Source organism: Temnothorax nylanderi, unplaced genomic scaffold, assembly GCF_030848795.1.
Source record: "Temnothorax nylanderi isolate EJ_2023f unplaced genomic scaffold, tnyl_v1.0 TNYL_tig0094_pilon, whole genome shotgun sequence".
Classification (NCBI taxonomy): domain Eukaryota; kingdom Metazoa; phylum Arthropoda; class Insecta; order Hymenoptera; family Formicidae; genus Temnothorax; species Temnothorax nylanderi.
The window spans coordinates 188,477-213,086 of record NW_027249156.1 but is presented as its reverse complement, the minus strand read 5'-3'; the positions used below and the strand labels follow the sequence as shown (position 1 = coordinate 213,086).

The following is a 24,610-nucleotide window of genomic DNA, read 5'->3' as shown; positions in this document are numbered from 1 at the left end:
GAGTTTAATGCGGACACAGTAGATACCGAATCTATTGCGATACCTGAGCAAATCCGCTGCCAATCTGTTGTCATACCGCGGCCGCCGGTTTGTTTCAGATTAAGTGTTTTTAATATTTCCAAATTGGATGAATTTCGCATTGCAGCGAATGTTTTGTCAAACGATAAATCAAGAAAAATTTGCGGGTTTGCGAGTTCAAGGAAACAACGACTAAACTATTCATCAATTTATTCGTGTGCAAGTCAGCCACAAAGGAAAGATGCGCCGATCGATTTCACGATTCAACGAGGGGACAGATTTCGATTTTACATATGTATGAATCGGATAAGAGCTACGAGTTTTTAGTTTCTAGAAATCCACAGTTCCAGCTGCAGCGCACAGCAGCGAACGCACCATCAACCGCTATTCGATTTCGATCGTGCCCCGAATGCTCTGACAATCTCGATAAAACTATGTAACTAGGATAATTTATACAACTCAAAATCTCTAACATTTCAAAAAAACATTTTACGCATATCTCCATAAAATTATCTCCATTAAATAAAGTTAAGAAGTACAGACGAAGTTAAGAAATACAATAAAAACATGATCGGAAATATGGAGCGATTCTATTAACACCTTATATAGCGAAGAGAATAAATCTGAAGGTCTTTCTCGAGTCTGAGATTACGTTCCAATTTTATATTTTATCCCAATTTCGAATAATTTGTAATTTGTTTAGAACAATATGCTACTCAAGATTTGTAATTCTGAGCACGTTAGCTTTTTTCCATCTTTATTAAAAAGAAAGAAGGTGATGGTAGGCGTGAATGGCTGTATTCAGCAGAAAAAGCAGCTCAGTGATTCTTTAATATGACTGGTTCTTGTCTTTAGTTCTTTCCTGAATTTAAGTAAGTGTAGAAACCAATCGTAATAAAAAAAATTACAAATCTCGAGCAGCGTTGGACTTCAGAACGTTTCCTCGTCCCTGATTTCCGCGAAGAATCGATACGTGATGGAACGGTCGCGTAGGTGTTGCATCTGAACGTGCCTTGTAAATCCCTAAACACTAGCTGTTAGAAAAGGCAGACCCGATTTTGATTTTCGCACTTCAGCCCGATCTGCTTTCGAGGACGATTCGCTTGCTCGACCGGCGATCGGATAGTCAAAAATGCAGATTGCAAGCACGTGCAATCGCCGTGCGGTCGTAGGGTGGCAGATCGGCTCTCCGCGCCAAATGTCACATCGCTCTCCCACGATTCGAGGTGGGAGTATACAGGGTATTTCTGAAAAAATGTTCAATAATTATATAGCACTATTCCTTATCAAAAATTGAGTCAGAAAACTCGAAACCATTTTTTTCTATAATATTTAATAGAATAGTAATTATTGAGTTAATTCAGTCGGCGTTATCCTTTCAAGGCATATTAATTTTAATCTTGGTTTAACTTCTTCTAGTTCTAAGAATTAGAAAAAGGTAAAAAGTAAGTTAAACCGAATGAAAGTTAATCAACATTAGTAGAAATGGACATTACTGACATACATCCGTCTAAAAGCGCTAATTGGATTAACTTTACTCAATAATTATTGCTTTATTAAGCATCATAGAAAAAAATCAGGATTTTTCGACCTAATTTTTGATAGCATTATATAATGATTAGTAGGCACTCTTTAAGAAACATCCTGTAAATCGCTTACTACGAATTTCTTCCTTTGAAATCTTTCGATCGCTACTTATCTCGTACGTAAAAGCGCATAATGAGTCCCGCCGAGATCGTTACTCTCATCCCGATCATTCGAGCGCAATTTTTTACGTCGCGCAGATTTCCGGTTTTCAATCAGATTAATCGTCTCGCGAATCGAGGAACTTGCTCGCTCGAAACCATCTTAAATTCATATATATCCTTTAAAAAATATATATGGTTAATGCAATTTTCTCTTTCGGAGATACACGCGTTTGAGATCGCTTCAACGAGCATTTGAATAAACTAAACGAGCCTTTAAATTACATGATTATACTCAAAAGAATTCGCAGGATGCAGAACGAATGCATCGTCCTCGTTATCTTCCTCGTTACTCGTATATCAGTCGAGCCGAGAGTCTCGGAATCGGCGTGGATACTAGACAACTTCAAGGAGAATTGGGCAACCGTCACACTCACATTTTAATCTTTATTGTAATAGACTGCACTGAATTTTTCATCGCACACTTTTACTTTCTTGCTCTTCCTCTTTCAACAAAAAGTGTCGCGAGTGCGCGTCTCTTCCGCAACGCCTGTCATCCGTCCTTTCACGCTTCTCTCTCTCTCTCTCTCTCTCTCTCTCTCTCTCTCTCTCTCTCTCTCTCTCTCTCTCTCTCTCTCTCTCTCTCTCTCTCTCTCTCACTCTTTCTCATTCATCTTTCTCTTTCTCGCACCATTTTTGCTTCAACTCACTCTCTTTTTACGTACAACGAGCCGCGTCGTAAGAGACGTTTCATCGTTTCGCACGCTAGTCGAGGCATATAACAAAATTCGATATAGACTACAACAATAATAACGTTTTTACTACACACCCTTCTCACGCACACACCCAATCACGCGGTCTCACGCACCCCTATCCATCGCACGTTGTCGATCAAATACAGTTCGTAGATACCGTTACATGGGATATTCGCGGCGTCGGCGGTTTCTACCGCCGACACAATGAGCATCACATCCGGTACAGTATTTGTTTGTTCTCTCTCTTTCTCACAGTCTCTCCCTTTGTTCTTTTCCTTTCTCTCTCTTTCTATCTCTCCTCTTCCGCTCTTTTTCTCCTTCTTGTATTTCCTATGTACAATTCAATTTTTTGACATTCTCTCTCTTTTTTTAAGATATTAGTAAATGATAGTTACCAGCATTCTATCTACACCGTAAACGATTTAATAGTTGATTCTTCTCTCCTTAACGCTACCGTGCTAATTAATCTTTTATTTATCATTTATATCACATTGTTCACATTATTCATTTAGCTTGAGTGCTCAGTGCTATACTATCTTTAGTTTCCTTCCGTCTCTCGACCCGTTTGGTTATCCTCGCTAACGCAATTATTATTTACATGAGGCTATTACATCGCTTAAAATAGTTAACCGACAGAAGTTTCAGTCGCGGCTAAACAGCTGATTGCGAAATGTCACTTTCGCAACATTTCCCGCTCGATCACATTTCTTTTCTTTCTTTTCTTTTTCCGTTTCAGTCCCGCTTACAGCTGTGTTCCTGCATGTTTTGTGTGTGTATGTGTGGTGTGTGTACGTGTGTGGTGAGTGTGTGTACATGTGTCACAGAGTATGCAGTACAATCATTTGCATCCATTGCACGACTTGAGGTCTCGTCAAATGAAAGCGTCCGCGTCGAAAATAATTCAACAAAACCGTTTTCTTTTTTTTTTCTTTTTTTGACTAGTACCTCGAACCGGGTTTTTGCTCGGTCTTTCACCTTATTGCAAATTGAATTTTCCCGTTGTGTCCCGAACACTAAGAAGCGCGTGATACGACAATGGACAATTAACTTTATCAAGCACATTAATGTAATTGATTAACTTCTCCCCTCTTTCTATTGAGGCGCCAGCAGATTAAATAACAATTCGGGAGATTCGTGTACTTGGAATATAACGACCTAAGATTTGAAAAAAAGAAAGAAGTCTACAGATTGATTAACGTAAACAAATTGTATAATCTACAGCATGAAGAACTTTTCTTATATCGAGTTTCTGTCGAGTCAGCGAAATATCTGACCGCCTTGAATGTTGAACAATGTTGATTCAATCGAGATACGTTTGTGTGATCTTGTAGCCCGTTAAGGCACGCATTTACATCTTAACTCGAATCGTTAATCATACCATTCGCGATTAAATAATTTAAAGGATACAAAACAAGTTTGCACGCGGATAGGAGATAGGTACTAGTAATATGCACAAACTGAGAACTGGCATTCGAGGGGGAGAGAGATCGTCAACAATCGCGCATGCGAGAAGGCAAGGAAACGTTGCTACAATCACACGTTGAATCATATCGGAAAAGTATCTCGTTGCGTAAACGTCACACAATGAGAATATCAATTGTTACATGGTTTCATAGTGATAAATGTGCACTTCCAATGAGTTCATTGTTCCAATCACTGTTGACGATCTCGTCGCTAGAATACCAAACAGAGGCGTACAATACGATCTTACAAAAGCGAACGAACGTACGAAAGATTGTTCAATAGATAAGGAACAGATCAAAATTACATTAAAATTGAAATTGAGATTTTCCATTCCATAAACGGCTTGTCATTCACCTGCAACTTTCCACCTTCCAATAAACTTCATATAAAACTGTGGCATATATAAGACGAAGGGATCTGAATCGAATCCAAGTCAGCTTCTCTCACACGGAACCACGCATCACCCTCGATTACATCCAATTTTTATTTCCAAATAAAAAAAAAATATATAATAAGAACTACGTTCAAATTTATTTATTTTTCCATATAGTCATCATTAACATTGAGATATTTAACCCAACATTTCACAAACGACAATAAATAAACATTTGTAGATCTTATTGTATCTTTCCCCATTTTTCTATTTTTTTTTCATGTAGTTTTGATCTGTATCTTTATTGGACGATTCTCGTGCATACGAAAAATAATGAAAAATAGTGCAATAGATATTTCGATAAATGCGTGCGATCGTTCTAGCTTTCCAAACAGTTGTGAGCATTATCATTCTCTTCTATTCTACTCGAGATGTTCTCGGTTATTATGCAAGAATCGCGTTACAGAAATGAAATGTTTGTACAAAAGCATGGAACGTTAAGATGCACACGTATTCACGAGACAGATCACAATGATGACGGCGACTTAGAATATACATTTCTAAATCCTTTCCATGTGACGAAATCTGAGCATGAAGAAATCAATATGTTCGTAGCGCGTTGCAATTATGCATTCGTGAAAAGCGCGATAGCGATTCGTATAATACGCATGTAAACATATAATAAATACAGAGGAATAAATACTTAATATGTATTACTACAAACCTATATAATCTGTTGCCACCGTTTCTAAATAACTTCTGCCTTTATCATCGATTTAGCAAGATTTAATGCATCTTGCGATTGAATTGTCAAAATTAAACAGACGGATCTCTACATAGAGTTCAATATCCGTTCTCCACAGCCGTTTAATCAATTTTAAGACACAAAACTCATCGTAATGTTCGATTTTTCAACCTTCACTCGCTAAATAATTAAATCCAAACCATTCCGTGTTATTTCATAAGACATGAGCCTTTACTTTTAATTTAATATCATTCTAAGTGTACCGTCATTATCATTTCCTGTGATACTTCTTCAGTTGCAGTAAGATATGATGAAACTTGTCAATTTAAGTCTTACAAAATACAGTCAAGCAATTTAAAAGTTATGCAAAAAGTAAAATTTGTTCCATTGCAAGTCAAAGCCTTCTCTTGTTTTGTTTCATAGGAAAAAATATTTTGGATTCACAAAGTAACATAAAACACTAAAAAAAAAGGGTTATCTGTCAAAGTAAGCATAACGAAGAAATTCCCGACTCGAGAATATAACGAAACAATGATCCAAATAGCGTACGAGACCGGAAGCCTTAAAAGTTTTAAAAGCGTCAATTCGTCACCACGTTCGTTAACGTGAAAGCTTTTTCATTCTTGGACACTCGGGCTATTGTCATAAATTAATTGTTTAAACTTTACATTTAATTTACTTGCGATAAACTATCCTCCTTAATCAAATCAAGGTACCGTGTATAATATATATATCGCATGTGTTGAGCAAGGACTTTTTCTCACACTTTCTCAGTCGATTTACTCCTCGGAAGAGCTCGTATTTCGAATGTCAGTCCTCATGGGACACAAGTGACATCTCAGAATGCAAGACCATTTTGATATTAGAAGTAGCACAATAGATGAACATTCTTCTCCCATAACAGTCCTTCACGGTATTCACTATCTGTCGTAAAACAATTCCAGATTCAAATCGCTTATTCTCGTTAATTCATCGCTAACACATCTAAGCGATTTCAACAGATGACAAAAGATAGATTTACTTCAGATAACGTAGAGATTTACTCGAAAAACACCGGCAAATCGTATTTTGATATTCCAGCGCGATCAGATTAATTTCGCCTTTCCTTGAGTCTGTCAGACGGTCGAATTTGAGGTCGAAGAGGGTTGCGTGCTGGAAGCCGTTGCCGCCGTCGTTGAGGCCGCCGTCGACGTTGACGGTGAGCTCACTACGACAACCGGTTTCACTAAAGTCGTGGTGTTAAGATACTGAGCGTTTACGAGCGGCATTTGTCCCACGGACTTGAGAATCGGCGTAGTGATCATCTTTCCCGCAAGGCTTGACGGTGCCAAGATGTGAGCGGTCACCTGGCTACCTTGGGAGACAACGGTCATTGGCGTGACGATCGGAGTCAGGCCGGAGAGAGGAGCGTGCTGACCAACGATGTGGGCTATACTCTCTGTGGACGGAGAGTTCTGCATCATTGTCGAGGTTGGTTTACCCGCGGCGGCTTGAAGTGACACTCCGTGACTTAAAGTTAATCCTGTAACCGCAAGATAATGAATATAGGGATGGGATTAAGTTCAATATGTAATTAAAGATCCAAGTGTCAAATCCAACAATCAATTTTTATTTTCTAGGATTCGAATAATATTCATAAGAAATAATATTGATATTTTATACATTAGACTTGCAAAATAATCGATCCCGAATTAGTTACTTTCAAATTTTTTAACGAGTTGAGTACCTGCAGGATTTGCGCGAAATGTACTTTAACATATAAATTTCTAAAGAATCGAATCTTTTACAAATAGTACTCGAACTCTAACAAAAGAATCAAGTTGTCAGTTTAAAGAATGTAATGTGTAAAGATTTTAAATAATTTTTATTCTATTTTTTTAATCATGTTCAACGATTAACAATCTAATATCTGTAATTATAAAAAAATAATATATTAAAATAACTGTCACTTTAAATGTTTTGATTCGAAGAAACATAAAATATCTAGTAAAATACTCATAAAAGGTTCCAACATATTTGATCTAGTTTCAAGTGCACCTGGAAATAATACTCTTGTTATTCGAGGTACTCGTAGAGGATTCGAACCATTTTGTCTAGGATCGAGGCTACTTAAAAATGCTGCTTTTAGTTTTTGAAGTGATCATAGACAGTTCAAAACTACGCCAACAGATTTAAACCTACTTATATTATAAAATATTTAATCTGCTAAATAAACGTATCAAGCTTTCTTTGCCGTGCTGTACCGTACAACATTCGTAGAAACGTGAACGAATATTTCGAATATAATGGAACTAGTATGCACGTTGCGCTGTCATACGTACCATTTGCTGGAAGTATGTTTAATTCCGCACCACCGGGAAGTCTTGCCAATTCCGAGCCGTTACCGCCGACGAGCGTTACACCACCGACCATCTTATGCGTGTTCTGCGTATCTCCCGTTCTTATTCTTGTCTGGGCGTCTACAATAAAGAAACGATTATTATTTCAGCAATCCAGAGCTCATGTGCGGACTCTTGCGAGATCAGGTCGTCTAAGTTAAATCTGCCTACAAAAACGTATACTCACTCGACACATTTAGCGCGGGCGAATGCGTGGCGAGAACCAATGATCGACCCTCATTCCCCGAGTGCACGAAGGTAACGGGTCTAACATCGTTGGCGGATGACTGCACGGCCAGTGCGAGCGGCCTGTCGTTGTTGGACAGATTGGAGTGCACGAACGTCACTCGGTTGTCGTTGGCGGTGGATGAGTGAACGACCAGTACAGGCCTCGGTTCGCTTCCAGTGTTCGATTGCACGGCGATTAGCGGCGGTCTGGACTGATCCGAGGAGTTCTGCACCGCCAACGTCAAGGGTCTTGATTCGTTGTTGCCGGTGGTGTGGGTGACCAAAAGCTGCCGCGTATCCCCCGGTATTACCCTGAGTCCCGGTCCGATGTGCTGCAAAGCTGGCACGATCGTAGCGAGACCCTGACTCGTGTTCAACATCTGGGCGCTGATCGGTAGGTGTAGCTGATGCGACTGTTGCACTATATTGGCGGTAGGCGACGTAGTGACCTTCTCCTGAAACAAAAACACCATTCTGTCTATCCTTCTGTAGGTCAATCTTTAACACTTTTAATGCTAATAAATCTATATATATATATATATTTTTTTGTTTTTGCATGTTGGCAAATTCACTTGGGATGCGCTTTACGAGCTTTCATACATGTGTTTCAGTAAAGGGCTAAATGAAAATGAAGGAATAAACTTGCTTTTTGCGAGTTATTTGCAAAAAGTCATTAATATCTTGATTTTACAAAGTCAAGATATTAAATTTTTTCCTTTTAACTACATCTGTTAATAATTTTCTGCAAATTGCTCACTGCAAAGTTCATTAAAAAATCCTAAAACATATTTATATGCTTCCTTAAATAATTTACAAAATTCCGTTCAATAATTTTTAAAGAAACAATTTAAAAATTTAGAATTGATATTACCGTAATTTAATTTTATCTTAGGCTAATAAATTCTCTGAGACCTTGACTTTTCCCAGTTCATTTCACGGTTTTTCCTGATTATTTAATTCCCTGACTTTTTTCGGTTTTCCTTGACCGCTAACAACTCTAGTTCGTGATCATTTGTCCTTGTTAGCTAGGTTTAAACAGATGTATGAAAAAGTATGTACAATGAGTATTATTGTCAGTTACACTACGGGAATCGTTCAACTTTAGATAGTTTCGAAATAATTATTTTAGTGATAGATAACAGGCCATTAAATACATGTATTTAATACATCTATCACAATAAACAATATGAAATTACGGAGTGTGAGAAACTATCGTTTCAAATAAAAAGTTAAAAGAATTATACGACGTTCAATGCTGGTTTCAAATCCAACGTAGGCAATTCTAAATAAATAAAAAAAAAATGAAATGAAGCGACTAAGAAGGCATGTCACACGTTTTCAAAGCCATTTCCAGTCAACAATCTGTAAGCGGCTCTGCAAACGCGTGGTGATTTGTTCTGGCACCAATTTATTGTGAAATCGCAATATTTGCGATTTCGCCTTGGATGTGGTGCGGGAAAATAACTTTGTCGTTTCGTCCAGTTCCGGGAGAGGGGAGAACGTACCTGCGTTGGAGTAGAAATGCTGGGTGCGGATACCGTTCCAGCAGTCGAACTCGTGGGTGGGCTCTCCCTGGAACCTCGCGCAAGATCCTGCGTTTGGCAAACGATACCCGCGGTCGTGGTCTGATTATGAATATTGGAAGTCGTGCTAGTGGACTGCAATGCTTGCGGGGAACTGGCCGTCGTTACGCTGTTTAGACTGCTCGTGCTGCTGTACCTCGTGCCACCCCGTGGTAGTCCAGTAACATCAACCTCCGTACTTTCTGAGATTTTTTAAAGGAGATTATCGGTTAAAAAGATGTTGACAAAATAAATGAACTTTTTTTCACAAAATAAAGAAAAATTACTTTTACAATATAGAAGAACTCTTTTCAAACAAGAATAAATAAAAAAAATCGAAAGTGGACGTTTAAGAGAGAGTAGGATAGAAAATATTAGAGATAAGATCGTGAAATTTTTTTTCTCAAAATAACATTTCCACAGATTGAATATTTTTGTTAACAATCAACAATATCTCGTTATATTTTTAATGGCATAACGTCTTTAAACTTCAGATAAAAGAGGGTTGAAATATAAATCTGCCTGCAAAGCAAAGGAGAAGTTTTACTCGTGAAAATCCTTCCATAAAAAGTAATCTCTGTGACATGACGAAATTTTTTTAATATCACAAATATATCTCACCGTTTTTTACGGTCACCGCATCCGTCCCGGGATTCTGTTCCAGCAAAAGAGAATTAATGTCTATAGGATCCCAATTTGCATTGAGTTCTTTCTTCAATGCCACCAATCTCTGTTGAGCCGCGATTTTCTCTCTGGCGAGCCTCTCCATCTCATGTTCGTAATCTCGTTCTTTCTTTCGCAATGCCTGCGGCACGAGAAGAAACATTTTGCATTATTAAAATCATTCTTTCTCAAACATTAACATAACACCTTTATATAACAAATATAATGTATTTTTCTTCCCTTCGATGTATATACTGCTAGCCGAAAGCTTGAAATTGCATATAACATTTAAAAATATTCTAGTAAAATACTAATTACTTAACAGTCTAATTTACGCCTTATTTAATATTTTTTCTTAATTTGAAAGTAAATGGGCATAGTATATTTAACACAGTTGTGTGATTAACATAGCGTTGTTTAATTTAAAAAAAATGGACGTAGTTAGTCTATCAACAGTTTAATAAATATGCTATTCTGATATATTTAGCTCTGCCGATCAAAAGTTTGAAACGATTAATTAAAAATGTCTATTATATGAAATAAAATCAAACTTATGCATTATAATTTAATATTGTTATTATTTTATTCATTGATATGAAATGAATGGACATAGTCCATTTTTTTTTATTAAACCATCATAAAGCTTTTTTTCCAAAATTGAACTGGTGACTATTTTAAGAGATAGGTTGAAGAGTCCGTTAGAAAAAATAGATAAACTTGTAGCTAGATTATCTAGATTAGTAAAAAAAAGTGATTGCATGTAAGAGTGGCTTCTGACTTTGACAACAAAAGTGTCTAATATTCTTTTCATCGTGTAAAAAATATTTTCTGTAGAACTTTCGAACATTTTATATTGCGTTTAGATAACTTCGACGTTGACGCCCTTGTCACTTTTGATATTTTAGCGAAATGCATCGTGCGTAACTGCGACGGCGTCGGACGATAAAAGTCCAGAGAGCAGCGCGTTGCTGTTACGTGCCGCGTAGCGTGACAACGATGGCCGTGCGGTCACGTGGAACCGATATAGGTAATGCCTCTCGTACAAAAATGCAATACGCACGGAGATGATACGATATACACGGAAGAAAAGAAAGGGAGGACGCGGAAACCACGAGGGGGAGGATTAAAGAAACAACGCGAGATGAAGGGGAGAGGATTTTTCACGTAGAGACATTAGGTACAATTAATGTGGAAATGTGTGGTGCAAGCTGCAGCTTCCGAGTGTCTTTCCCTCACGTCACGCCGTCTCGAGTTGACAATTGTTGCTCGAGGATCACAGTTTGTCTTGTGACGGCCGCTTTTTAAAACGACTACATTATTCTCGACGATGAGTTTCAACAATTTGCACATCGACCATGAATGAGATCTCGCGGGTATAAGTTTAATTCGCGATGCGACACGCGTCCGCGTTAAATCGCTGTGCGGAATTTTTGCGCGCGGTTGCACGCAACTGTAAATTTATTCGACAATGAATATAAGAATTCACAATGCGCACTGTTACGTGCCGCAACTGTTATCTTAGGATTTTAAGATTTCTAACTATAAGTCTTTTTTTTTTTCAATTTCTCTAACAAACAATGTCTAATATAATTAGGGATGGGATTAAGTTCAACGTGTACTTAAAAATCCAATAATCAGTTTTATTTTCTAAGATTCGAGTAATATTAATTTAATCATATTTTTACGATGTTTAATTTCGCCTGATAATATTTGTCAAAATTATCAAAAAATAATATATTAAAATCTGAAAATTGTTTTATACAAAAGTTTTGATTCGAAGTAACGTAAAATTTTTAGTACAGTATTCATGAAAGATTCAAACATTTTCATATCTGATTTATATTTGATTCAGATTCAAGTCCATTTGGAAATAATACTCTTGTTTTTCCATTTCGTCCAAGTTCGAGACTATACTTAAAAGTACTGCTTTTATTTTTCGAAATAACCATAGACTGTTCGAAACAACGCCAATAGATTTGAACCTATACTTGTAAGATACTTAATTTTATCGCTAAAATATAAAATCCCATTAAACCTTTGTCTTATAATCTGTGTTGCAATCTTTGAATCTTTTCTCGAGATACTCGCAATACATAATAATAAAAAGACTTACTCCTATCCAAATAGATCTTCGTTCTTTACTATAAAAATTATCGCATTTTACGTAACAGGCCGCAACTTGCCTGTATGTACTTGTTCGCTGCATGGAGAATGGAGAGGTTCGAAGACTTCTTTTCGTCTTGCGCCGGTAGCTGCTTCTTTAGAAGTTCAAAACACTCCTTCAGATGCGCCCTTCGATTTTTCTCCAACTTGTTGTGTACTTCCCTGGTGCCAGCCCGAATCACGCATGTTCTGCAATGAGAAGATATGAATCGTGAAACAATAAGTTGGGTGGGATAAATAAAAGAATTAATTCCCTTTCTCCCTTTCAATCCTATATTTATGAATTTAGGCTAGCGGTTTTGCAGTTACGGTGCTTTTCTACGTGATCTATACGACGCGATCGTGTAACGCCACGCATTACCGCCGCACGATGCAACACGCTGAGCGACGCGTCGTGCACGTGCCATTCACCCTGGACACGTGCACGGCGTAAATAGGTATAGCCGGCTGTAACGTCGGCGACGGCGTCGGCTCGTGCACGGAGAGGAGCGGCAAGGAGAGAAGATGAGGCGAGAACGCGCGAAGCAACAGGCTGACGTATCGACTCGCGATGGAATGTGTCGGTGTCGCCGCGTAAGCATGTGTCCATCATAGGCAGACATTATCGCGTCTATTTTAGACGGATTCGAATACAACAGCATTGATAAGGCATAACGCAAGAAATAACTAAATTAATGAAGCCTCCTCCTAGTTTGATTCTTAGTCCAATTTTTAATTCCTACAATAGCTCAGTTCTCAGTTTGATATTGGCGAGACCAGATTAGCTCGCGATACGGTTAAAAATAGAATTGTTTCGTCGCAAAATCACCCAAATGTTACCATGGAAAATAATCTGGATTTACAATATATCTCTAGAAGAATTGAAAGGACGCGAAAATAAAGTAAAGAAAAATAGAAAAGTTAGGCGAGCTTACCCGGATCGGTGTTTCTTATTGTCGTGGTTCGTTTCAACGTCGACAACGAGATTACCCGTACTTTGCTGGGACTGATTCGGATTGTGATTCTCCATATAATGATTATGTATGCTATGATGATCACTATGATGGTGATGTTGCTGTTGTTGCTGGTGATGTTGCTGCTGTTGCTGTTGTTGCTGCTGCTGCTGCGGCGGCTGTTGTGAATGATGATGGTGAGGAGGATGATGATGAGACACGGAATGGAGCGCAGTCAGTTGAACAGAATTTGATCCGGTTGACGATGGCGTGGCTCGCGTGCTGGAGACCACGGAGGTACCTCGGGAAGCTATCGAAAGACTCATTCTGCTGTTCTCCAACGGTTCTTCCTCTGCAACATCATTAGAATGACTTTAGCTAGACCGTTAAAAAGCGACTGAAGAACTTAAGTGCATACTTTAAAGAAATAAATTTTAGCAAAATATTTTTATTCGTCTTAGAAACCTCAGAAATTATTTCCAGTACTTTGTAACATGTAATCTTAATTTTTTTCAAGGTACAGGTTTAAAACGATTCAGAAACGAGCTCTTCAATTAAAATAAAAGATATATATATATATATATATATATATATATATATTATTCGCACAACTTTATGTACTATATTAGAGGGACGCGCATCGTCATTCGGGAAGTTCTCGAGGCGAGACGACACTACAGCCAAAATTTTATTGCACCGGCTTTATCGTATTATCCCTTTCATTCTGGATATAGACACACATTCACGGAGGCATTACGATTCCTGGCATTCTACAGATGCAGACGACAAAGCTCCCGCTTGCCATTCTATTCTACGCTCTCGAGCTTGAATGGCCACGCTTTCGCCTAAGATTAGCGCAGATATTCTCTGGAGTGACGATGGCTTCGAGCGAGCCAATCATTTTGTCAACGATTTATTTCTTGCATAGAGCACCGAAAATTATAATATATTTGATAATTCACTTGGCCATGTTTGCAGCTTAACATCAGATATTATTTTATTTATAATAATTAAAAAATATAATCGGATACGTGATGATTTATTATACGTGCAATAGCAATCGAATATATGAAGTATAATTTTGTTGCATGGGATTTTATTTACGCGAAAATCAGTTTTGAAAATCAAATAACGCGAAATTCTCCTGTTATTGTTCAACATAATTAATTTTTAATCACATTGTGATATAAATCGCCCAATGATCATCACGAGCATCAAAGTAATAATTTTCACATAGATAACAAGGGCCGAGCTACCACGTTATTTAACGTTCAAACGAATTCCGCTTGTAATGCCCATGGAATATCCACGCGTAGAATATTTACGCAAGAATATCTTACGCCCTTAGGAATATCGCGCAAATCTTTGAGCAGCGATTTATGCCTCGCCTGGACGAGAGAGGATAACAAATTCGCGAACGGCCGCAACGTCTCGCTACCGAGCACGAAAAGCAGCTTCCTCTCTCCATCGTCAGCACGATAAATTAGCGCAGCACGTGTACGCACATGCAGCTAGTCCATTCATGTGCGAGTCGACTTGGCAGCGGCCGCCCCGTCGCATAGCTCGCGTCTCTTCCTAAATCTATTCCTAACGCCCGAAGACGTGAATCGCGAGCGTATATCCACGCGAGAGAGGACAACGAGAAACCGAGAAACTGACGACGGCATTGGGTACATCCATTGCCTTTCGAAATTAATTGCAGACGGTTAATTCCTATATAAACGTATGTATCTATGCTGATTTGTGTCGCTTCGCAATCGAGAAATCTTCACAGAGCACTTTAATAATTTATTAAACTTACATTTCGATATTGCGCCGTTAATAACGTCCATATATATATACAGAGAGTTCTCCATAAAATTTGCGGCATTAATTTTGACGGCAGATCTACGGATAAATCTGAAATCGATTGTTCGTCGGCGAAAATGTCAAATGCGATCGGCGTTTATAACAATTTTCAATATCTTTTTATCATACACATCTTCGTGTAAATCTTTGCGAATCAAGATTATAAAATACACTTGAAATTAAATACAATAAAGTTGTTATTTTGAAAAATGTATAAATATACATATAAAGATTTTAAATCAACTTATGATTATAATCAACGATTAATAATCTAATATTTGTAATTATTAAAAAATAATGTACTAAAATAATTGTCGCTTTATACAAATGTTTTAATTCAAATAGACGTAAAATTTCTAGTAAACTACTCATAAAAGATTCCAACATATTTGACCTAGGTTCAAGTGCACTTGGAAATAATACTCTTGTTTTTCGAGGTACTCATAGAGAATTCAAACTCATTTCGTCCAGGGTCGAGTCTACTTGAAAGTATTGCTTTTATTTTTTCCAAGTAATTATAGAGAGTTCGAAACTACACCGACAGACTCAAACTTATATAAGATACTTAATCCTATCACCAATTGTAAGTAGTATTGAAAATGTTCCTCGATTTTGAATTGACACAAAATCTTTTCTCCGACTTTTTGCATCGTGAGTTAGAGTGTTAAACATTTCTCGTGTATACATTCGATCAATCTTCTATACAAAAATGCACAAAACGCTATTAGACTAGCGAGTCCAGAGCGAATTGCCACTCGTTCTCTAGTTTGCAGTAATAAATTTCGTACTCGGAGTATTTACATGTTCGCTCACATGCGAGCGGAACCGCGGTGTGATTTTCCTTTCAAATGATATGCCAATCGGTTCAACGGGATTTTTTTCGCGAGCACGCGAGTGTCCAGTAGTTTATTTGGCGTGAGGAATGTATAATATATGTTACAGGATAGCGTCGCATCCGCGCAAAACCGCGCCGGGACTACTTGAAAAGTATTATTATCGTCGTATCCTACGTGTCTGATTTCTTGAAAGCCTTATAATACGGTACGCACTGCACTCTTCGATGCGTATGCGTTTGAATATTTCGAAATAGAAACTTGTTAAGCGATAACTCGAAAACTCTCGTTTCTCACATCAGAGAAAGTGTCGAACGAGAGGGAAAAATTATATTTTTATTAATATTTTTTTATTACATCAAAATTGCATTAATTTGTAATATTACTGACGAATCTACGCGTAAAACTTATCGAATGAATCCATTTAGAAATTCCAATTTTGTTAATTGACAAGTGTTACGTACGCGTGCCTCTATTACAATGTTTAACTCCAACGTGCAAAAGTCACGTTATACTTATTGCTTGATTGCATATTATATTGTTACGATGACACAAATAAATAAGAGGACGGGAATAATGTCGATTCTACTGTATTCTGCATACATCGGACTTGGGCGGATATCATCAATCATATCAGTTGTCCGAGATACTGAATTAATATATGTATTAATCAATAGTCCATTAATCAGCGTTCCCTGCGAATATAGAAATAGATCGGGAATGGAATTTTAAAGAATTGTCCGCGGTCGATAATTCAAAAGTCAGACATTCGCGAGTCACGATGGACTGTCGATTTCTGAACGAATCGGCGAAACTTTTATTCCGCCGGGAAAAAAATTCATTCGCGGGAGCAACGTTCGAGAATGCACGTCATTTGCGCTGACGTAACATATGATTTCCTCGTGAGAATGACTGCGCCGGAGAACGTCCTTCAGAAAACCGTTCCATTCTCCCTTTCTTTTCACTTAACGAGAAAGAAATCCACGTTGTAGTCATCTGCGCGTATTTGCGGATAATCCACGCGTTTAAGCAATCAGATGCAGTGAAACGTTGGTTATCGATTAAACGAAACACCGTAAAATGGACCTAAATATATCCTTATATTATTTTACTAATCGTTCTTGAGATTACACCTTTATTCCACGTACTAAGCAATATTTAAACAAATAAACTTTCCTTTTTCATCTTGTATTCCTTATTTTCGTCGGTCCAGATCGATTGTCTGAGAATTTGCCCGTCAGCAATTACGTGAAACGTTATCAACTCTTTTACAATGTTTTACGAAGGTTTATTAATATATTCACGCGTGGAAGAGAAGATAGAGAGAGGGAAAGGAGGGGGGGAGGGAGGGAGAGATAGAGAGAGAGAGAGAGAGAGAGAGAGAGAGGAGAGAGAGAGAGAGAGAGAGAGAGAGAGAGAGAGAGAAATGTAGCAGCCGCCCGCCAGTTCTGCACTTGGCAATAAATAATTAGTAATAAACAAATCTTGTTTACCGCATTATATACGCTGGGTGGAAACGTTGGTTTCACCAATTTCACCAATCGTATTATACAAAATATCTCGCTCTATTCACGAATGTTGGCACAGGCACGCTGCATCTATGAATATCGAGTTCAGATAAGCAATTTTTCCTTCTTTCTTCTTCTTTTGCTCTGCCAACTTGAGTTTTTTTTTTCCTTAAAAATCAGCGATCCGTACTGCCTACTGGCGTATAACATAATATTTACATTCCTCGCATTTTCTACACTTTGCATATCTCATTTCTCGCACGCTCAACTTGATAGTCGCGAGGTATAGGAGCTATTTGACTTGGAAATACTCTACGAACTATAAATAGTCCGATTTCCATATCTTGTATCCGCAGACATACTTCAAATTCATGGCCCTTGACGATCCTCGTCGAAATCACACTGGGCGAATTCGCGTCGTTTTTAGAAAATGCATGCATTGCAAAGTAGTGATAAAACAAGCGAGGTTCCCAACTGAAAGTAAGGACTGAGGATCGCGAAAGTAATATTTATCCGGATTGTAACATTTTGTATCGATAGCTGGCAGGGAGAGTCAAAAATGGAACCAGCTAATTCGAAGAAATAACGACAAAAGACCGAGGATCTTTATTCGCGTGAGATCGACAAAAAATCGAATCTACAAGCAGAAAATGCAGTAATCGGATGTTAATCAAAGCGTATAGTCGTTTTCGAAATGATATATTAAAATCGTCGATAACGAGCCGATAATCCGTGCAATAATTCATCTAAAGAATAAAATTAGCAAAGACACGCTTTTTCAAGATTACAGGAATCTATTTGTGGCATAGACTTTTAACTTGAAAAAGTCAGAAATATCGGCTATTTCTGAACAATACGTATTTTCTTCAAAAGATAGATTTTTCTCTTGGATTAATTTGCTTCAAGAGGAAGTAGCGATAAATAGATCGGGTGCAGTCATCTAAACAAACGACAAACTTCGCTTGAAATGCACGATAGCGCTTGGAATGTTCATTAAATTACTTCCAACTCGAAAATGACCGTCGTCGGTTCCTTTAAAATTCGACACGATTCTCGCGCAAATAACAATTTAACTTTTCAACGCGCGAGCGAATAGCAGCGTAGCGATTAGCGACGTTAGCCCGCGAGATGAAATCCGAGAAGTCACTCTCCCATTTTCCTGTCTCGATAAAATTGAAAACAGTTCGCCGCAGACACATTCTGCCACATTTTCCGCGCGCGGACGTTTCACTGCCAGCTTCGACCGAAATATTCGCACAATCCGCGAAAATATATCGTCGACACGCGTCCATTTGCGCGCGCAAGGCGTGATTTCGTGTAGCTCGTACGAAATATCTCATTTACAACAGTATGAAAATGCATGCCAATACTCTTTGCTGTTTACCTCGACGATGCGAGTGTCGAGGATAATTATAAGCAATGCTACGGGAGATAAAAACGCCGCAGACACCGCTACAAAAAACAACAATTGTTTATCTAATTATAACTTGCTGCTTTTCAAAGAAGAGTTTTTTTTTATACATAAACTTGAATTTACGAAGAAGTTCTTCTTTCTTTCGCTTCTGCGATAACTTTAAAGATTTCTTGCTATACTTCTTACCATATTTTTTCACATCGATAAATAACACAATACTATGCCTTCTAAACGCAATTGAAGAAAATGTGTTTGCTAGTAATAGTATGTAAATAAAGACATAAATTTTATTACATTTTTTAATAGGTCAGTAGCAAGTGTATAATTTGAATGAATGACCATTAAGCTAGCGTGATTCAATATCGCGTATGATCAAAAATTGAATTTATATGCATCTATCCGGGCTTGCTTCAACTCTTTCGAGGTGAAGACGCTTCTAAAAAAACAGCGGCAGACGATATACGAGCGATTAAAATTTGCCTGTGTCGTAAACATAAATTTTTCGGAGCAATAAAATACGATATTAAATGCTCTGAGAGAAGCTTTAACGTAAAGCGCGAAGACAGACGTTTTTAGATAGTAGAATCGACGGCAATCGCGATCGTCCGTCTAAAGATAAAATTTCAGAATCGGAGCGCCATTTATCAGAATCTCGTTTGTGAGACAATTCAAACTCGGAAGTCAAACAGAATAAATCAGATCGTTGCAAGATCTGATTTCGTGAGAAGATCCCATTTCATCTTTGAAACGCTCTATCTAGCATCTACGAAGTCTTGTTTCCATAGTTGTTCCCGACTGTTACGTGGAGCGTTCGAAAAGTAAAGGGCTGATATGGCTCGTATGTGCCAGATATGCCACGCGACAGAACCGGATATTTCGCAAAGATAAACGTAAAAGTTCTTCTTAAAAATATTTTTACTCTGTGACTGGAGTGTATTTTACACCTCACGCAAGTAATGCAGAGTTAATAATCTATCTGTTAGATTATTAATCGGTTTGATTAATTAATGATTTGGCAGCGCCGATATTTCCGACATTCAAGAGAAATTCTGCGAAAATAGTATTTATCGCAAATGGAAAGTAATTAGATTCTTTTCATTTTATACGTGAAATAAAGTCGAACGATTAATACGTTTTAATATAGGTATTTTCAGGCCACAACACTCAAAACAATTAACACTCGTAATGTTGAATCAGTTTCAATAATTCGATAACAGATTATTCAAATTAATTAATAATAAGTGGAACTCGATCGATATGTGGATATCACAAATAAATAGAGATACGCCTCTTTCAATCGGGATCTTAATTAAGTCTATTAATATTTTTTGTGTGAATTTATATATCCATCCAATTTATATTCCACCCAGCAAATTGCGCGCTGATTATTTTTGTCTTGAAACAGTCCCGTTGGAATTGTAAATTCACATGTTAAATTTTAAAAAACTCAATTGAAATTTCATAAAGACTACCGGTTCGACGAAAGAGACGAAGGGGTGAGAGGGAGAGACGACGTACGTCTGGGTGACTTTTCGAACAGGATATTTTCAGGACTCGCGCGGTAGGGATCTCACCGAGCAGGTAGTGCCGTATCCATTTTTTCTTCGGTGGAGGTGGTGTCCAATCGCTACTGTGTCGCGGCGGCTCGCCGCCGTTGACGACGTCGATTATACCGACGACCCGCGTCGGCGCCGGCGACGGTGGGTTATTCGCGTCCGTCAGGTCGCTCACGTTGTTGTTCGTCTCGGCGACGACGTCGACGACGGCGCTCAGGCTCGCGCGCGATTGCATTACCGGCGACGTGATACCGTCCGATAGCAGGAGAACACCCATCCTTCTTAAGATCGCGCAAATCGGAGCGCTCGCGACCGGAACTTCCGTTTAAGCTCTCGCTGTGGAAAAAGTCGATCGACCGGACGCTATATCCGCCTCTTCGCCGCTATCATCGTGTCATCGATGTCGCCGTCGTCGTCGTCGTCGTCGCCGAATCGTTAGATTTCGCTGTCACTGCCCCAGGTCGAGTGAGTCCGTTCTCCAGAACGAGAAGGCCGCGCAGAGAAACTGTCGCGGGAATGCGAAACGTACGACGTGGAGAGAGGTCTGACGTCGCGGTGCCGCGGTGGTGACGGTTACGATTACGGCGACCACGGCAGAGAAGGGAGGGTACGACGAGGGCTAATAACGGCAAGGTCGTTGGCGCGCTAGAGAAAAGCCCAACTTTCGAAACCCATTCGCCGCGAGATAGCGAATCCGCTCGAGCGATTTCGAGGGTCGCGCTGCCGCTCGTCCACCTCATTCCTCACGGGGTGATCCTCGAAGGAACATCTTTCAACGCGAATTTCCCAATGAAAATTGCGCCCATGTCAAGGCCAATCGTTGCGTCATTCATGCATCTGATACGCGTCACGCGTTGTTTTAAATTAAACGAAACGGAGTTCGATAAATGCTTTGCAGCAGAAAGGAACGTTAATGGCGAAGAACAGATCCCAGTTTCACCGCAGTCTCGCACTTCACGCCACTCCGTGACTCTACGAATCGGCAATGCGTCTCGTACACATGTCGTTCTAATTTCTAATTCGAGTGATCGCGATACGCCTGTACTTCCGCGAACGCCAGTCAGCTGTTTCCCCGACTCCGTTTCGGAACCGGCGATCGCGACCAATCGATCGCGGCGATCGAGCGAGACTCGAGTACCGCGTGAGTCACGGGCACCGACTGAGATCTAAGCTTTGCGTGCCGTCGTCTCCAGCCAGCCCGAGGATGACGTTCTCGTGCCTCCCTTCTCGCCAGACAGCGGTGGTGGCGGTAAGCGGTGGCGGTGGCGGTGGCGGTGGCGGTGGCGGCGGCGGCGGCGGCAGCAACTCCCCTCCTATCCCTTCCGCGAGAAGTGACATCCCCGTCTTCGCGAGAATTGCCTTCAGTGGCTCCACTGCTCCAGTCACCACTCGGCGCGATCACTCTGTCCTTATCGCGCGAAGGACCTCTTCCGTAACGACGTGACACGTCGGCACTCGAGATAACTCCGGAATTCGTCCGGTCGCGCACGTTCTATCTGGGGCACTGCAGCGATCTCCAGTGCCGGATTTATCTACGGGCACGTGCCTCCATAATCAAAATTTTCAACATACTCCGTTTCCAAGACCTCTTTTTCCAAGAAAAAGATTCTCACGCATATAAATCATTCTTTATCATCTTTAATTTACGACGCAGTTTTGAATGATTTAATAACAATGCGAGATATACTCACCATCGATAATCAGCATCTTCTCTTCACAAAAGAGATCGTCTGACTCTGTGCGTTCTCTCTTACATTTGGCACCTGAGAGAGAACACAGAAATCGTTTATTCGTTACATATTATATCTTATCAATAATAAATATAAAATAATTTAAAAATTATGAAGGCGTATATACTGTTCACAAAATTAAGTAAAAACTGTGAAATTAAGGTGCTATTTAATCCTGATAGAGACAAGATAAGGGTGGCTGTTCATTCGAAGTCAAATTTTTATCGTTTGCAAGAGATGCTTTATATCTCAACACAAATCTCTAAGATTTGTTAATTTACATAAAACAGAAAAGGAACCTTTTTTATACATATATAGCAACCATCTGTATTTCAGCTTATCTCCGTCTGGATTTGTTTGCCGACTTAACTCAGACATTTTTTCTCTATTCTGCGAATATTACATGCCCTCAAATTTTACAATCATTTTTTTGCTAACAATCATTATTCGGTTCAAGTTATTTTTGATTTTCCTCCCGATGATAAGAATATCAACGCAAATGCATACACGAGCGTACAAGTACGCATACATGTGTGGAGGGGCGCGCCTTCTCGCACGTCCTTCCATATCTCGTCTCCCTATCTATCCCAGATTTTCGCAAGAGCATCTCACGCCGTAAAGGCGACTGGTGAATCCACAGGTCGATAAGGTATGAAAAATTGAAAGAAGCGCGTCTCCACGTGCTAGGTGAGGAGAATCCCCTAGAAGGGTCCGGACAATGCGACGGGTGGGAGCTGTAATTCAGTAGTGGGGGCCGCACAAGCGTGTAATACACACGAGGGTGGGGAGGCACCCAAACTTGCCGGAGCAGCTCTGTCTCGCTTCAATTCGCGCTCGCCCGTCACCCCTCCCCAGCCGCAAAGGAACCGGCAACGTCGCAAATTGATCAGGACGCCACGCGGCCGTCACACGGGGTGGGGGTTTAGCCGGGGACTTAGCGCATGCGTACTCAAGCGGCCGATTCGTCCGCGTGTTCACCGGTCGTTGCTGACTGCACTCCCATACTTTCCTTCAATCACCTTCTACCACTTCGAGACACGTACATACACACATGCATAATAGGAAATTTATTGCAAAATAAAATTTTCTAAATTAGTTTGATTGCAGGCTACACTTCTCTCTTGCACAGAAATAAAACTGATTTTATTATTAACATCTACTTCTACTCTGTCGTGATATGCAGTATAGTATTTATTCTGTCGACTTTTCGGGATGAATGCATTCTTCTCTTTTTCAAACTACAACCGTACAATTAATCTTTAATTTCCACAAACTGAAACCTTGGACTTTTATTTTATTTAAACTGAGTTGAAACTGTATAAACAAATTCGTTTAAACCTATTATTATTAAATCCAGTCTATCTAATCTCTGACGAGTAACTACCGTTTGTAAAGTTTAAAGTTCCTGCTGATAAATAACATATTTGTTTTTATAAATATAAAGAATAAAGATTGGAATTGCTTACGGATATAAATGCGCGCGCGTGCATATGCATGTGTGTATGTACCGTTATCAGATTTGTAATTCTGTTATTGAGATAAAAAATTCAAGTCTCATAAGAAATATATACAAGATTTTAACACGATGATTTTTAGAATTATGCAAACGTTTCGTGACTGGCCAGGACACGTATCACATGTATGAAAATAAAATAAGTAGAAAATTCATATATTCGTGGAAGGATTTAAATGCATGTTTCTCACTAGCCAAGTAAATGAAACGAGCTGCAGGTGACGCCGGAAATCGTATAATTTCTCTCTCATAGAGACAGCGTGCGCATAGCGTAGCGCGGCGTAAAATATGGGGGAAGACAGTCGCATTACGACGTTATAAAGTGGAATTGCATCCTTCAGCCGCGTGCACGATAGATGGTCTTAAATGGTCGTTTAACACACGTTGCCGGTTACATCAGGTATAATCACGCACGGTCGTGCCGGCGCAACACGCGCACCAGGATAACAGACCGGATGCGCGAAGATAGAGAGCGAATTACGGCGTTTAAACCATCCGCATTACGACCAGAGTCGCGCGCGCGAACGACACTCGCGAAACTTTTTCATTCTGAGGAGAAAAGGTATCTTATTAACCAAATTGTGTATACACAATTCATAAAATACAAATATATACAATAGCTCGTAACATACGCTCATTATACCTTGACTTTAATCATGCGCTCGTTGACTTTAATAGACAATCCGGAATCCCTTCCAACGTGTCAACACGATATTATTGAAAGATTAAAGAAACGGAGAAAGAGAGAGATAGAGAGGGAGGGAGGGAGAGAAAGCATTAACAGCTGCGCGCACGAGTAGATGGCGCACTCATGAATGAAGCGCGAGTGGCCACCGCACCGTAGTTTCAGAGTCAGTGACCGGATCGTCCCCTCCCCCTTCGCTTTTCTTCTCCTCGTTTAGCGACTGAACACGCGCGCGATACCCGAGTTTACCGTCCCTCCCTTCCACTACTCCAACCCTCCCCCCCCCCTTCACGCCACTGCGTCGCCGCATCACCTCTACTCTACAGTCGCCATCGGAGCTCTTCCTTCCTCCCGCCTCCAAGTTTACCGCTTTACCTTTCCCTCCCTACGTACCCGCGATGATTCGACCTCGTCGGATATCTACAGCGCTTCTCCGTCGTCCCCCCTTCCATCTGAGAGTCACCCGACTTCCGCCACCCTCCGAGATCTCCCTCACCGCTCGTATCTCCCCTCTTGTCCCCTTTTTCCTTCTCTCCCACCCTCTGTCTCGCTCTGCG

General features: G+C 39.7%; 1 protein-coding gene across 3 annotated transcripts in view; it reads right to left on the bottom strand.

Annotated features, from left to right (window-relative positions):
- Positions 1–211: 211 nt before the first annotated feature.
- The window catches only part of LOC139775182 (uncharacterized), a 30,398-nt gene continuing 5,999 nt past the window's right edge, over positions 212–24,610 (bottom strand). The window contains exons 3-10 of one of the 3 annotated variants that reach the window (XM_071710990.1): positions 21,817–21,888; positions 12,949–13,318; positions 12,055–12,223; positions 9,830–10,013; positions 9,152–9,411; positions 7,606–8,101; positions 7,362–7,499; positions 212–6,562 (exon numbers count right to left, since the gene is read on the bottom strand). In XM_071710990.1, coding sequence (XP_071567091.1) covers positions 6,156–6,562; positions 7,362–7,499; positions 7,606–8,101; positions 9,152–9,411; positions 9,830–10,013; positions 12,055–12,223; positions 12,949–13,318; positions 21,817–21,888 — 2,096 coding nt within the window. In that variant the 3' untranslated portion in view covers positions 212–6,155. Of the gene's footprint in view, positions 6,563–7,361; positions 7,500–7,605; positions 8,102–9,151; positions 9,412–9,829; positions 10,014–12,054; positions 12,224–12,948; positions 13,319–20,143; positions 21,466–21,816; positions 21,889–24,610 lie in introns of those variants that run through there. The other 2 variants (XM_071710993.1, XM_071710991.1) reach the window with 2 other exon arrangements.